The sequence below is a fragment of the Condylura cristata genome, unplaced genomic scaffold (assembly GCF_000260355.1).
Source record: "Condylura cristata isolate star-nosed mole 26May11 unplaced genomic scaffold, ConCri1.0 scaffold00011, whole genome shotgun sequence".
Lineage (NCBI taxonomy): Eukaryota > Metazoa > Chordata > Mammalia > Eulipotyphla > Talpidae > Condylura > Condylura cristata.
Window position 1 is genome coordinate 35,395,584 of NW_004567112.1, and position 17,313 is coordinate 35,412,896.

The 17,313-nt window shown below is 36.6% G+C and overlaps 1 protein-coding gene across 1 annotated transcript in view; it reads right to left on the bottom strand.

Annotated features, from left to right (window-relative positions):
• The window catches only part of SAMD8 (sterile alpha motif domain containing 8), a 54,072-nt gene that overhangs the window by 18,175 nt on the left and 18,584 nt on the right, over positions 1-17,313 (bottom strand). The window contains exon 2 of the mRNA XM_004680745.2: positions 8,661-9,253. Within this exon, the coding sequence (XP_004680802.2) occupies positions 8,661-9,253 (593 nt within the window). The remainder of the gene's footprint in view (positions 1-8,660; positions 9,254-17,313) is intronic.

Sequence of the window (17,313 nt, forward strand, 5' to 3'; positions counted from 1 at the left end):
CATGCTTTCAATATTATTTCACAATTTTAAAATGTTTGGCTTTTATATAATATACATTTGGCTATGAATTACATTTATAACTAAGTATGTAGAGTAACTAAAATTTTCTAGTTACTCTTTTTCAGTTTGCTGTTTCTTGTGTGACTTCATCACCAAACTATTTTTTATCAATTTCAACTTTACCTTGGGAGAAATGTTCCAGAGCTTTTCCCTCTTATTCCAATTTAGAATGGTTGTTATTTTCTAGTCCCATAGCATAGCTGTTTCTTGGAATAAATGTAACCATCCTCTTGGGAATATCCTTGTCTACAATGAATTATCAGTTTCCTGAATTCCATTCCATAACTCTTTTTTATCAGTTTACTCCTTAGTTTTGATGGTACATATTGCCTCTGGTTGTTTTCTGAGACAAGGGTTAGAATATAACCTTGTTTTTGATGTCAGACTTACTGTGATTTATACCATTTTGAGCCATAGTTTGATAAGTTTTGACAAACATATTCGGTTTATGGCCAGCACCAAAATTAAGATAAGTCAATAGGATATTTCCATCATCCCAATGATTCCTTTGTATCTCTTTGCAGTCTATCCCCTTCCTCACTTCCAACTCTGGGGCAACCACTGACCTGATTTCTGGATTTTTAAATAGCTCCTTCCAGGAAGGCATGTAGGCAGAACAGGCAGATCTACTGAAATACACCGCTGAGGAGAGCAGCAGGCTAGACAGGAGAGGTCTGCCATGCTCAGTGGGTTCCCTCCCTAGTTGGGCATTGAACTCATGCTGCAGTGGCTGCTGACAGCCTCACAGTGCTGTGTTTTAACCTGCTTTGCCAACAGGGAGGGCAGGTAGGTTTTAAATTTCTATTCTTTTATTTTAGTTCCCCCAAACTTTAAAATTTTAATTATAAATTTAAGTATAAATTTAGAATATAATTATAAATATATTATAAATTTTAAAACTTATTTATATGGATATCTAATTGACCTTATAAACAGTTTTAGGTAGACAACATGATTCAACATTTGAAATCATTGAGAAAGATACAACTTTATTACTAGTTATACTTAACAATTGTCAAATCCATGATAGAATATTATTGCCTATAGATTCCATACTGCGCATTACACCCCTTGATTTACTTATTTGTACCTGGAGAATTTGTATTCTGAGAATATATGAAGTATTCTGGTCCCTATTTTGTTTCCCAACTCCTTTTCTGTTTTTGTTGGTCTGTTTGTTCTCAAATGTCTGGTGATACCTGACTGACCATATTAGACAGTGAAGTACTGAAAAAAATAATTGGACAACTTGTACGTGAACAGAGCAACTTGTCAAACTGTGTATTTCACTTCCAGAATGACTGGGCAAGTCCAAGTCCCCTTACATTCAACTACTATGAAGAAAATACAACCTATCTTCTGCTGGACTAGTGCAGATCGGAAAGCTTCTTTAATCAATTTTCAACCAATTCTCTTATATTTAGTATCTAATTGTACCTGACCTTGAGAGCTATTTTACTTTCTGTTTTGAGTTTTTTAAAGGTCTACTGTACAAAGAAATTCACCTCTCGAGCACTGGCAGCCTACCCATCTCATAACTTAATTTTCTATTTACAAACTTGGATTATCACTGTTTTGGCTTTCATGGACATATGTTTTCTCCCAGCTACCATGTGTACACTTTCCACTCTCATTTTGGTGGAACACTGTGAGGAAACCCTGAAAAGTGCACTTAACATCTCATTTCTTTTTACGTATTTCTAAAATGCACTAGACATGAATTTTTTTTCTGGATAGAATTTTCTTTGCTAATTCAGAGTCATTAGTGTGAACAATGATTATTACATTGAACAAGGTAATGACCTAAGAGACTACTGAGAAATGAAGGGCAGTAAAGGCCCAGATTAATATAATTATGCCATTATTTATGTTTGTTTATTATAGTGCTTCTGTTTCTTCCCTTGCTATTATGGCTATAAACCATTCCTTCTTACTATTGCTAAATGGGTCTGCTTCTAGAAGCATCTCTTATCTCCTTCGAATTTTCTGCCTATGATATGCTGAAGCTCTTGGAGTCGCGTCAACGAAAGCTTTAGAAGCAAAAATAAGCTTGAGAGCACGTAGGAATATTCCCCAGGGAAAGACACAGGATAAAGAGGAAATGAGATGAGGAAGGCAAGGAAGCAAGGCAAGGGTGAGGCATCAAACAAGCTTTGTGGGGAACTCGGGCAAGGGTAACTTTGGTTCAGTTCTGTGGGAAGTTTGGGTGAATTATCATTTCCATCTAAAAGTTGTCCCAATTAGGATTATGAGAAATGAAGTATTTATACACCTCATCAGCCTGCTAGGAGATGAAAAATTCCAGGTATTTTTGGCTCTTCTTTCAAGCAGGCAAAGTGTGTTCCAGCAGCCCAAGGTTTCCAACAAAAAGACTTTTCTTAAATGCTGGAAGTAACAGTGTACAGGACAAAGGAAAAGAGATCTAAAAGGTATCAGGCAATTGCTACCATTCCTCTAGGAATAAAGTTTAGGTACTAAAAAGTAGTGGGTGGCAATGTAGAGTTAGGCAAATGGAAAACATGTCTAAATAAAACTTTGTACATCAATATTGGGAACATACATTATTAACAGGAGTCCCTAAGTAGAAACAACTCACCACAATTTATAAACTAATGGAAAAATATTAGTTCATTCAATGAACAGTATTCTGTAATAAAAAGGAACGAGGCAAAATTGATACATGTTACTATATGGGAAAAATGGCTTTTCCGGCCATCCTCGTGCAGGGGAGATAGCAATGTTAATCCACAAGTTAAACCACATATTCTATGATTCCATTTATAAGGAATTTTCAGAATGGGCAAATCCACAGAAAGAGAAAGTAGATTACAGATTGCCAGGATCTGGAGGGAGAAGGCAATGAGTATGACTAATAAGTCAGCTTCTTTTGAGTATGAGTTTCTTTTGAGGGTAATGGAATTATTATGGAATTACGGTGATTATTGCACAACTTTGTAGATACACTAAACACAAATGAATTGTACACTTTAAAATAAGATCCTTGTTGCTTTTCAGACCATCTTTTTTCTATTTTCCCATTATGCCTTGTTATAGAGTCATTCTACAGAATCTCAACATCCATTTTCAAGAATTTAGTTTCTGGTTCACTCATTGCCTCCAAAAGTTCTGTTGTAATTGTGTTGTTCTCACTCCTCTTTTTAAGACTTTGTCTTTAATTCTACTTCAGTGAACCAAATCCAGCTATAACCTGGGCCTTGTCATTACTAAGGTGACACCTCATAATTTTAAGAATCCTATACCAATAAACTCTTAAATTTTCATCTTACTCCTTATACCCCAAGTTCAATAAATACTTCTGACACCTAAAATACACTGACCTTAAAACATTCTTCACATATCTCATATACCTTTCTTATCCAAATGAGTTCATGGTCAGTCATTACAATCATTCCCTTGCCTTTATTCCATACTACCTGGGCAAAACTTCAACCACTATCCATTTCTGTTATCTGCAGTTGAGTGAGGCTAGTAAAAAGGTACAAAGATGACTACTAACTTCAAGAAGACCTTTAGTGCTGCCATACCACACAAGTCAATTCACTTTCCCAGAAGACAATTTTACTTTTCATTTTCTCTTCAAATCCCCATACTCTGTTTATAGAAGAAATAAAAACAATCAGGAACATGCTCCACTGTCATATCTACCACCTTCTACTACACATTTTCATATTTTCCACCTTACCCTGTGATTAGCAGTACATATGCCTGGAGGCCCATCTCTCTCATCTACTAGATTCCATTCCTTTTGATCTTCTCAAGTGCATGACTACAACTATATCCTGTCTTTCCTCAAACATCATCTTCCCACCCCCTGCCCAAAGTGGGTCATTCCTATCATCAATACAAAAAACAAGATAGCTTACTCCCTCTACCCCACCCCCGACAAAAATCCTACAGCCACTTCTTATACTTTTCTCCTCTCCCCCAGCTCCAGCTCCATTTCTCTGCTGCCTTGCAGGAAGACTTGGAAGACTTGAAAGTTTCCAATATTTCTCTTTCCATTTGCATTCTTAACATTTCCTCACCCATTTTTTTTAACCTTTAAAATTGTGATCCTGGCCCTCCCTGGTGGCACAGTGGGTTAAAGCACTGCACGAAAAAGCTAAAGCCACTTCCTCATGAGTTCGATTCCCGCCTGCCCTGGAGGTGTCCACATGGCGTGGCAGACCTCTCCTGACCCGCCCGCTGCTCCCCTCAGCAGTGTAATTCCTTGATCTGCCTGTTCTGCTCCCCACTCTGTCTCTGGAGAAGCCTCTTGCCGCCCCTGAGCCTCTGGCCTGTACCCCAGTTCTGTATGCACAAATAAATAAATCTTAAAAAAAAAAAATTGTGATCCTACTAAGAAATGTTGAAAGAATAAACACCTAAGTCCATAAATTATTTATAATAATTAGCATTTGGCCACCTTTGCTTTATTTCACTTTCTGTACCTATGCACACACACATGCTCTTTTAGAGAATGAACCCTCCAAAGTAAGTTGCAGATGATGATACTTAACCCTATTTCAACATCTATTTCCTAAGAACCAAATACTCTATTAAACTGAGGAAACTGTTAGCATGGATTTAGTATGGTTATTTAAAATGAAATTCATATTCAAAATTTTCTAAATGTCTCCAAAATGTCCTTCACAGCAGTACTTTTGCTTTTTTGGCTTGATAAAGAATTCAATTAAACTTCATGCATTGTTCTTGCTATGACTCTTAGATTTCCCCTACCATGACATTAACGTTTATGAGGAGTCCAGATCAGTTGTTTTTATTGAATGTCCCATATGTTCTGAATTTGTCTGATAATATCCCCATGATTAGATTTAAGTTAATCTGTTTTGTTTCAGGGAGTGGTGAGATTACCACAGGTAATGTAAGCATAACATTTAATGCACATAACCAGTTTGTCTCACTATGATGCTACATTTGATCACTGGGTTAAAATGCTTAATTGTCAATTTGACTAAATTAAATGCCCATTTATAATAAAAACTAGAGTGTTAGACTTATTGAAATATGCTAGACAGAGAAGGACAAGTACTATGTAATTTCACTAAATGTGGAAGATACTGATCAAAACAAATGGAATTAGGCTACCATCCCCCTCAGGAAAGACAAAAGAAATAAATGAATAAAAAAAATTTCTTTCAGAAAAAGTTCATTTTTAAGAATAAAATAATGGTTACCAGAAAGGAAGGTAGAAAAGGGGTCTCTAAATTGAATGAAAGGGGTCAACTACATAGTGATAGATGGAAACTAGAATTTTGGTGCTGAAAATAATGTTGTATTTTACAGGTGTTGATTTATAAACTGATTTATCTCAAATCTGAAAGTTATAAAAAATGTTATTTCAAAAAATTAAAACATGTTACATGCCTCATCTTATCATAGTTAAGGCATGGTATTCCCTCTGTAATTAAGTAACAGATGAAATGATTCTTTCTGATCAAGTGAATATCCTGCTCCCCAAAGGCCTTTCATCTTTCTAATCGATTTCATTGCCCACTAATGAATGGACTGCTTGAATCAATTTTTACATTGGAGGTCAGATAGCAGCCAAGCTGACCACATTTATTTTTGCTGGTAGCAAAGCCCTTTCACCCCACTTTTTTGTTTTTTAATTCTTTATATATTCATAGGTATATGCGTGTGTGTGTGTGTGTGTGTGTGTGTGTGTGTGTGTTGTATGTGCGTGAGTGCAGAAAAGCTGGAGTACAGGACAGAGGTGAGGGGGATGAAATGATTCACCAGAGACAGTGGGAAGCAGAATAGATGGATTTACTGAAATACACACTACTGAAGGGAGCAGTGAGTGAGACAGATGTCTGCTTAGTCATATGGGTCCTGGCCAGGGACTGATATCAGGCCTTAGAGGTGATAGGGCTGAGACTTAATCACAAATCCAAAGGGGAGGGCCCTAAGATTTTTTTTGTTTAACATACTGTAACCCATTACCACTTATTATTCTTTGATATTCCAGTTATTCTAATTTGATCAGTTCCTATTTTATTTTGACAAATTTCCAAATGTTTTATTATTTGTTTTAAAGGCACAAAATGTGTTTCAGGCGCATTCTGTATTTTCCATCTCCCAGGCTTAAAACCAATCATTTCTCCAAACATCCTTTCTTCCCGTCCCCCTTATCCAGGAAATGCTGTATACTGATGTTACCAGTTTTTTCCTGCAAATCACTTCACATAAGTTCACAGAAATATTTTAATGACCAAACAATACTCACTCTATTGTGTGCATACACCATAATATATTCAACCAGTTTTCTATGGACAAGCATTTGAATTACGTCCAATATTTGAATGTATTAGAAATCATACAACAAATAACTTTGTATTTTATATTATGGAAATACACATTTAGGTAAATTCCAGTAAGTGTCATTCTCTCTTGAATCTACCTTATTGACTTGTGTAGGTCATTGATAATCAAGATGTTGCTAAATTCAGCAGTCAATTATCCTCATCTCACTTGACCCCTTGGCAGCATTTAACACATTTATTTCTGCCTCCTTAAAATACCTTTTTTAACCTTTTTTAAAGATTTTAAAACTTTATTTATGCATAAAAGAACTGGGTGTAGGTCAGAGGTGCACAAGAGTGAGAGGATTCACCAGAGACAGTGGGGAGCAGAATAGGCAGATCCACTGAAATACACTGCTGAAGAAAGTAGTAGGGGAAGACAAAAAGAGGTCTGCTGTGCCATGTGGGTTAGATCCCTGGCTGGGATCGAACTCATGCTGCAGTAGATGGCAACAGCTTGATAGTGCTTTAGCCCCTGCACCACCAGCCCCTTAAAATACTTTTTTTTAAAAGATTTATTTATTTATGCATACAGAACTGGGGTACAGGCCAGAGGCTTCACCAGAGACAGGGAACAGAACAAGCAGATCAATGAAGCACACTGCTGAGGGGAGCAGCAGGCGGGTCAGGAGAGGTCTGCTATGCCATGTGGGTCACCTCCGGGTCGGGGACCGAACTCATGCTAAAGTGGCTTTGCTTCTTAGTGCTGTGTTCTAACCTGCTGCGTGACCAGGGAGGGCCCAAAATACTTTTTTTAAACTCAACTTCTAGATATTTGTTTTTCTCTTTCTCTCTCTAGAGTTATACTATCTCTACAATTAATGTCCTCACCTAATCTACCATCATCCTTGTCTATATTAATAATTAATCCCTGCTTTTCCCACCCAACCCAGGCTCTTTGTGACACAGTAGAACATTTCAAAAGGAAGTTCAAAGAGACAGACTGAAGTCAAGTCAGTAAAAGTAATTAATTAATTAAAAAAAAAAAGAAATTCTCTTCACATTATTTTCGAAAGCCTACCCTTTTCACTCAGAATGAAAGCTAAAGGCCTTACAATGGCCTATATATCTACACAACTTGGACTCCAATTTCCTCTCAGATCTCATCTCCAACTGTTCTTTCTGTCTCACTTGCCATTCTTTAATGTGTAAAAGTACACTACCCATTCCGGAATTTTGCACCTTTTGTTCACTTTGCCTAGACTACTCTTCCTAAATGTCCACATGTTTTCTTCCTTACTTTAATACTAAGTACAGAACTTTGAGAAATCTGTAACACAAGTTGGGCAGTTTCTCGGTTTTCGCAACAACTGTTTTAAAGTTAGGTTATTTTAGATCTGCCAGTTGCCACTCATCATCTTTTCAAATTTCCAAAATGTATGGCTGTTTTCTCCTCTTTTACCTGCCCTATCCTTGTGGGCCGATGGCTTGAACATAAAACCTCTTTACTGTACTTGTATAGCGTATGTGTAAGAGGAGACAATGTGATCTGTGTATCATTCTGCCATTTTAATACCCATCATGTTAAAATATGTATGCCAAGCCTCCCTGGTCATGCAGGGGTTAAAGTCTCAGCGCTACCAAGCTATCACCATCCACTAGAGCATGAGTTCAATTCTTGGCAAGGGAGCTAATCCACATGGCACAGCAAAGTCTCCCGTCCTGCCCACTGCTCCCCACTCTATCTGTGGTAAATCCTCTAACCTCCCTACACCTCTGGACTATACCAGTTCTGATATGCAAAAATAAATAAAAATAATGTTTAAAAAAAATACATATACTATAAAGCACATTTACTATAGAGCAAAATATTTTCTACAAGAACTAAGAAAGCATTGCAAACCTTAAAAAGGGTTTTATTTGTGGTAAGTCCAATTTACCTGGTAACAGAAAAGACTCCCCATATTTTTGGAAAAGCATTAACTCTATTCATTATTTAAAAAACCTCAAATCTAACTGATTAAAAAAATGACATTCCAGGAAACTTTTAAAATCTGAAATGCCTAAGGAGCTATTCCTATAGGAAAAAAATTAAGCAGCGGTCTTTTGCAATCACTCAGTCCTAAGATCTAATTGCTATAAGAGAAAAAAGCAGTTGCAAAGCATATTTTTATGTACTTTACATATAAAAATATATATACCACCAGGTAAAGCCAATGGAAAATATGTATCAATCAAAACAACAGTTTAAAAGTAAAACACATAAATATAAATTTATTATCATTATTGCTATAGCAATCTTCTACAAATCTGGTAACTATAAAAAAAACTTACCTGTCTAAGAATATATCTGGGAGTGGTGGATAGGTCTGCATGTCAGGCACTCGTTCATGGACTATAACCATAATGAAAGATGTAAACCCGAATACTATAAAAACATATATACAACTGAGTATGGTCTTCCAATACTCTGGGTCCAATCTGCGAATAGAATGTTTGTTTTTACCATTCATGTACTGGTACTGATCAGAATTCAAATCAGTGATGGGTCCATCACAGTCATGTGAAGGTTCCCCATTACACAGCCATTCTGCACTCTGAAGAGCACTGATGAATGGAGTCATGGAACCCATGGGGCTGTCGCTGCTGTATCCCATCTCTTCTAAAACATCAATATGTATTTTCTGCAATTTTCGGATTGACAGCATTAACCTTTTAATGTCCCCTAAGACTTTTATTTCCAAAGGAGGAGACCGGAGATCATATTCAGTCAATGTTAGCAATGTGATTCCATCAAGTCGGTGCTTATTGCATAAAATATCCACATATTCAAAAAAGCCTTCATCTTTCAGCCAAACAGCTACATGCTTGGTGGTCCATCGGCGAATGCAGAGCTGATTAGGACCAGCCATTTCCTCTTCCACACTCTGTCAAGGGAAAATAGGAGGAAAAAAAAAAAACCAGTTAACTTCAGTGTGTCCAAACAACTCAAACAACTGCTTTGAAGACCAATACACAGCACAAAAGAAGCAGTAATTCACCTACATTCACCTTCTAGAAAAAAAGCAAAAGAAACTAAAATTATTCAATAATAAGTGATATTCAAAGGTTAATATCTGCATATACCTAGGCATATAACCTCAACAGCAAAAGGAAGGCTAGTGACCATTAGAAAAAGCCTACTGTTGAGAACAATTGAGAAAAAAGTCCCTTTTAAATGAATCCTATAAAAAAAAAATTCAGAGATCTTCAAGTTCACGGAGTAAGTATCCCCCTCTTCATAGGCAGAAAAAGACAAAGCAAAACACAACAAATAATTTTAGAAGAGTTCATATGTCAAGTTTTATCTATTATATACATAACAATTCCTAACACAAATAAACAACTACATATAAAATTAAGTTTAATAGCCCAATTCTTAAAATACTTTGAATATTACATTATAGAATTGAATAAAGGATTTCTTTCTTAAACGACCATGGAGATTCTGTGATAAAATTTTAAAGACAAAATCGTCATTTTAGTATACCTATATCAAAATTTTATAGTAGTTATAAAAGTCCAACTATGTACTGACTTCAAAAGTATTAATAATTCTTACCATTTTGATCCCACATGACTATTTGTTTTTCCTTTAAAACTTCTTCTTGGACCTACCATCAACTTTATAAATTTTATCAGATGCACAAGGCAAAGGTCTCCATGGAAAAAATCTACTTTTCTCTAAAGTCCTTTTTCAGTTAGCAAAAGTGATTATTCTGATTTTTCAACTCCAAAGACAAAATCTGAGATGATTTATAAAAACAGCATAAGAAAACTAAAGGATTAAAAAAAAATCACAACAAGTATAGCTTTCCCTTTTTCTCCTCCCAGATGTGAGGAGAAAAAAAACGGTTAAGGAGTTATCTATCATTCCTTTATAAAATGAATTTTTCACTATGAAAAACCTTCTGTTTCCTTATACTGAGGAAAGCAAAAATGTATTCTTTCCCGCCATGAAGACTTACAATCACTTAAAAAAACATGAACTTAAAATATATGAGCATTACTTAGACCATCAAAAATGTTCAGCAGACAAGAAATACACTCATAAATTATTTATTTATTACTCAAAAGCAATCCTACTTTTGGGAAGGCTTCTGGAACAAAATCAATTTTGTTTCCCAATAAAGCTTTTAATATTGTCAGTCCACAAAAGCCTTTCAGTCTTAAAAATTAGCAGTATACCAATCCACAAAGAGTCCATGTTTTAAAAGTCAATTCTTATATACTCTAGAACTACAAAAACCCTTGCTTAGCTCTTCTTTGTAGCCCTATTATATCATCACCATCTCAAAGGTCAAGGAATTATAATTTACTTAATAGTGTTAAAAAGTCAGGTACTTTTTAACATGGGACTTATAGATAAGAAGTATATAATTTTATATCACTTATATATAAAATTCTATTAAAAGTAAGATTTTGCTGTTTTACTTCATACACATAGCCAGATGGTTTCATTTTACCCATTAAGTCCCCAAGGTATGATCTGAATAAATCACTTCATCCTTGAATAGCCAAGACCAGGCTACAAATTCTGCAGTTATGACCTAGTTAAGATTAAGAAGCCCCACTCACAAATTACTACTGAAATTAAAAAAGATTTAAATTTTTTTTACTTTGCTACCTTTCCTCTTTCTTTTATAGCTTACCACCAGTGGATTCCAAGTCACTCCCATTCTTGAAGCATTATAATTCAGTAGTTTGGTCTTACAGACTGCTCAAAATGATCTATCTTCTCTTACATGGATTTCTTTTTTCCCCGTCTTAGATCACCAGTTCTTTACACCCTTAATCAGGCTAACAAACAGACTTTGATGTTGGCATTTTAGTGGCTAGAAAGCATGAATTATCACACAAGAAAGGCTCCTGGAAGTCTTTGAGTCTAATGTAGCAATGCCCTAAAATGATGACACATTCCACTGCTGTGCTGCAACAGGTCAGGGCATGCTCTTTAATTGCATGTTACTACATATAGTTAGAGGCCTATATTTAGGTAACACTGAAAATATACATGAAAGAGGTATATTAACAGATGATAAAAGGATTTGGGGTCAATTTCATATTTATATTGTATCTTAGGAACTACAATGAATAGGAGACTGAATAAAGAATGTTAACTCTTGGTTTCATACAAATTCACAAAATTAAAAAAAAATCAACTTAGTAAATGGTTAAGAACAACTTTCAATTTTAATAAATAATATGAGCCAACTATCAGTTAAAGAGACTTCTGCTTCTAGTCAAGATGTATTAAGAGTTATGAGATTAAGTCTCCCATGCGAAACAACCAAAAAATAAGAGGAAATACTGGGCACCCGACAACAAAGGAGATCCCTCAGATCCCTGAGAAACAATAAGGTGAGTCCTACTGACCCAGTATACCACCTTGAGAGTTATGAAGCCATGAGTACAACAGCACAGAAACTGGAGTACATCTCACAGACTGATTGATTTGAAAAGACAGAGCTCAGAATCTGGGGAGATCAGGTGACTTATTACTCATAGAGTAGAATGCTAGAAAGATAAACAGAAAACTTGTCATGAACTGCATGTTTATATGCTGAAATCCTAACCCCAATGTGATAGCACAGAGGCTGGATTAGGTGTCATGAAGGGTCTAAATGGGATTAGTGCCTTTATAAAAGATACCCCAGAGAGTTCTCATATACCTACCAGTGGGAAGTCACAGCTTAAAAAAAAAAAGAACACCCAAAATTAGAAGGGGACAATGGATGAACCAGAAGTGTGTCCTCATCAGACACCAAATTTATTGATGTTTTGATTTTGGCCTCCCCAGCTCCAGAACAGTGAGGAGAAAAAAGTGTGTCAAGTCACACAGTCTATAATAATTTTGTATAGCAGTTCAAACAGATTAATATGAAACTATAGAAATCTACAGAGGGTGTATCTTGAATATTCATGATAATGTTTACCAGCACAAATTAAGTACATAAACCAAACAAGACTAAGGAAAGAACCTCTCAGAAAGATTAGAAGGTAGTACTAAGTACTTAAACAAGGCCAATAAAGGTGTCTATTCCAAACTGTCAGACTCAAAAACAAACAAAAATAACTCACAATCCATGGGGCATCGGGTAGGTTACACAGAAAGATCTTGCCACAGCAAGGCAAAAAATAAACAAAAAACCCTAAAGAAACAATTCTCTATAATGGTAATTCCTTGCCAACATTAGGCAATTTCTGCAGAAAATTTTAGTTGTCATATCTTGGGGATAAGATCATATAGAGAGCAGAGTCTAGGGATAATGTTAAACATTCTATAATGTACATGACAGTCTTTCACAACAAAGTAATCATCTGACCCAAAATGTTAGATACAGTATTGATACTGAGAAACCCTGCCCTAAAATTAAACATGCCAGCAGAACAATTCTTAAAATCAAATCCCAAAAGTATGAAATTGTTTTAGTTTAAAACTAGATCCTGGGTCCTCCCTGGTGGCACAAGGGGTTAAAGCCCAGCACTATAAATCTACCCACAGACACTGCAGCACAAGTTCAATATCCGGCAAGGGAAATGACCCACAAGGTACATCAGACCTCTCCTGTCCAGCCTGCTGCTCTCCTCAGCATGTATTTCAGTCAGTCTGCCTGTTCTGTCCCACATACTGGTGAATCCTCTCACTTCCCACACCCCCAGCACCTCTGGCCTGTACCTTATTTATTTTTTATAAGCATAAATAAATAAATCCCTAAAAAACTAGAGCCCACAAGAAAGCGCACAAATATAATAATATTCAGAATCCAACAGATAAAATTCACAGTACCAGACATCCAATGAAAGATTTCCAGGGAGAACCTCCCTGGTGGTTCAGGGGCTAGTTAACCAGACAGGGAGCTAAACCATATGGTGCAGCAGACTTCTGCTGTCTTGCCCACTGTTCCCCATAGCAGTGTATTTCAGTAAATCTACCTGTTCTGTTCCCCACTCTGTCTCTGAAATAAGCCAGATACAAAAGGATAATAAATATTTACGTTTTACTTAGATGGAGTGTCTTGAATAGTCAAAATCATAGAGATGGAAAGTAGAATAGTAGTTGCCTGGGATGAGGATGGAGGACAACAGAGTTATTGTTTCATGGGTGCAGAGTTTCCAGATGAAAAAGTTCTAAAAATTAATGGTAGCGATTCACAAAACGATATGAAGAAACTTAAATTATATCACTAAATTGTACATTTAAAAATAGTGAACATAAATTCGCTATGTATGCTTTATCATGATTTAAAAAAAATGAAAGGAGAAAAATGTGGATGTCTGTGAGAGGTAGAGAATTTCAAACTGCCTAGGAGATAGGTAATTATAAGGAAATGAGGAAGAGGAAAGAACAATGGCCACAAATTTTCCAAATTTGGTGAAAATTATAAACATATTTCTAAAAAGCTCAATAAACTCCAAAAATAAGAAACTCAAAATAGACTATACCAAAGCATATCATAATCAAATTGTTCAAAGCCACAGAAAATCTTATAAGCAAAAAAGAGAATATAGATGCACCACGTACCCAGGAACAAAAATAACAGTAGATTTCTCATTAAAAGCAAAGCAAGCTAGAAAACTGAAACATTGTAAAGTGATAAGGCGAAAAACTCACCAACTTCTAATTCTATATTCAATAAAGCTACTTTCAAAAGCAAAGGTAAATTATTTTTCAAATACACAAAAGCTGAAAAATTCATCACCAGCAGATCTGCATTACCAGAAATGTTAAACAGAAGTCTTTCAGGCAAAACAAAAATGCATCTGACAGTCTCCCCTATGTTTAAACCCAGCCCCACTGAAGGGCTACTTGTGAAGTTGCCTCCATCCCTATTGAGCTTGGCTGTGCCTGCAGTACCTAAAGTCCTTCAGTCCAGGAGCCTGCCTGACCTCTTGCAGAGCCAGTCTCGGACTCCAGGATACTGGAAATGGGCTTGAGAATGGACCAACCTAACTGGAGTTTAACCTGAACCAATCAAACAAACAGCTGGGATTGGAAGACCCTCCTCTTGACTCCTAGTGTCCAGTTATGAAGTCCAACAGGTACAGCCCTCCCACCCCCATTTGTACTTAGCAGATATAGGATTGTGAACCTCCCAATCTGATCTTGAGCTCCCATGAGTGCCAGTGAACTAAGAGATCTAATCAGGTTCGAAAGCTAGCACCTGATGATATTCATTCAAGGGAACCAGCTTGAGATGTGTGAAGTCGGGAAGATGACTTGAAGAGATCTTGGAGAGACAGTCAGAATCATTCAGAAGAACTTCGCTGGACTGTATGTAACACTTCTGAACCCTGTCCTCTGGCACCCTGCCTTTGAAGACCTGAACTCCACACTGTCTGCTGAATAACACCATTGGTCCTTTGCTAGGTGTCCCTAAAAGAGCAGGTTTCTGTTGGTTTTATTTTCCAGCAATTCTGAGACCTATTTGGTCCCTGCCTCAGACACATCTAGCACCAGTCCCCTGGTGGCTTTGATGCTGGCAGGTCTGGTGTGCAGGGGTGACTGCTTGGCTTTTGGACTATTGTTGCTGACTCAGATTGCTAAGGTTGGGGCCTTTGTGAACTTTGACTCTTCTCTTTCTCCTAACTACTCTCTCTATCCCCTTTGTAACAAACCCTGTTGTTGTTGAATCCTGAGCCTGAGTTATGTCCTGCAGCTGCAGTTGTAAGCACATGGGAAAGAATCTCTCTGCCATGATATTTTGGCTTCCCTTCCCCAGGTCTTGTATGGTTGTACTACCACACGAAAATAAGAATTTACAGCAGGCAACAAATAACACCAGCAATAGTTAAGTAAGTAGGGAAAATAGACAAAAGCACACAAGTTGGTGAAAATGGAAGTACATTAATGACCATTAAAATAACTCTTCTCCAGAAAAAAGGAAGTATTTCTGAATGTATTCTACAATATTTCAGTATTAGCCTGATATTAATGAAGACACTCAAGATAAAACCTCAACTTGACAGCTCTCATGAGGAACCACAAAAGTTCTAGGCAGATTTTACCAAATCAAAGTCAAGCATATTTAAAAAGGGCAACATGTTATAACCAAGTGTTGTTTATCCCAGGAATGCTAAGTAGGCTTAAACTTGAAAATTAAAACAATTCTCCATATTAACAAGTTAAAACAGAGAAACCACACAATCATCTCAAAAGATGCAAGAAAAGCATTTGATGGTCAATCTCCATTCCTAATAAAAACTTAGAGAACTGGGAGTAGAGAAAACTATCAACTTGATAAAAGGGAATTTTCAAATAACCTACAGCTAACATCATACTTAATGTTAATAATATTAGAGAATATTATAGGGAATATTATCTCTATTATCAGGAAGAAGACCATGGTTGCCACTTTATAAAACACTGGAAGTTCTGGCCAGCACAATAGGGCAAAAAGAAATTTGTAAAACAATACCATTTACAACAGCATCAAAAATAAAATACTCAAGGACAAATGTGACAAAACACGACACACTAAGAAGAGCTAATTTTAAGACATACTGACAGAGCTTGGAGTAGAAAAATTTAGGGAAGGCATTTTCACAAGGTCAAAAACCAGAGGTGGGGATAGGAATGATTCTTAAATCTAGTCTTAAACTAAGAGAGTTTCCAGGAATCTGAGGTGGAGTTAGAGACGATTATTAGCCCAAAGTGATAAACTACACAGTAATTTCATCAAAGAGCAGTATTTAAGTACATCCCACACATTGGTAAAATACAGATCTTATCTTTTAAGACTCGCCTCCTCTGTCTAACCATCTCTTTCCTTTCTCTTTCCCCTTAATAAACCTACCATGAGCCGATGAACAGGACAATCTGCTGAATTCACTCTCAGAGAGATCCAAGAACCCTGCTCACTGTCCCATCATCACACAGGATCTTTTATCCTACCGCTGTATAACAAATTACATTAAGTTTACTTCGTGAGCACCAACATTTCTTGACACCTGGACTCCTTATTCTGAAAACAAACAGCTTCTCCTGTGTTGAATTCCCTTTATCCTGGCAATCTCTTCTTCAGGAAAAGCCCAGTCCTTTTTAAGGGACTGACTGATTAGGTCAGGTCCACTGGGCATAACCTTTCTTAGTCAACTGTGCCACATTACATAACCTAATCAAAGGAGCAATAGAGCCAATTATATTTACAGCTTCCTCCAAACATAAAAAAGTAACAGGATGTCAATTTAGAATTTTGTCTATCACTACTCTAATCAAGACAAAGTGGTGTTGGCAAACAGATAAATCAACAGAAAAGAATCCAGAATCCAAAAAGAGACCTATATTGATTTTTTTTTAAAAAGGCAACTCAATGGAGAAAGGAGTATTTTTATCAAATGGTACTGGAACAGATACCAAAATACCAAAAACAAACAAACAAACAACAAAAAAAAACCTCTCACAACATACAAAAATTAACTTAAACTGGGCCATAGATATTAACATAAAACCTAAAACTAGAAAACTTCTCCAAGTAAACATAGGAGAAAAATCTTTCTGATCTTAACTTATGTAAAGATTTCTTAGATGTGATACCAAAAGCAAAAACTCTAAAAGTCCATAAATTGGACTTCATTTACCTATGAAGGAATTGTATGAATTTTAATCTACAAACTTCTGCATTGTTTGAATTGTCTATAGCCTGTAAGAAGTGTTACAGTGCCTTACTGGTAGTACAATGTGTTAAAGTGCAGCACTATGAAGCTAGCATAGCGGCGCATAGCGGCCCTCCCTGGTTGGCACAGCGGGTTAAAGCACAGCACTTAGAAGCAGCACCAGTTCGATCCCTGACTAGGGAGGTGACCCACGTGGTGTTGCAGAACTCTCTTGTCTCACCTACAGCTCCCCTCAGCAGTGTACTTTGTCCTGCTCCCCACTCCATCTCTGGTGAATCCTCTTACTGGCCTGTACCCCCAGTTCGCTATGCAGTATATCTTTTTTTTTTTT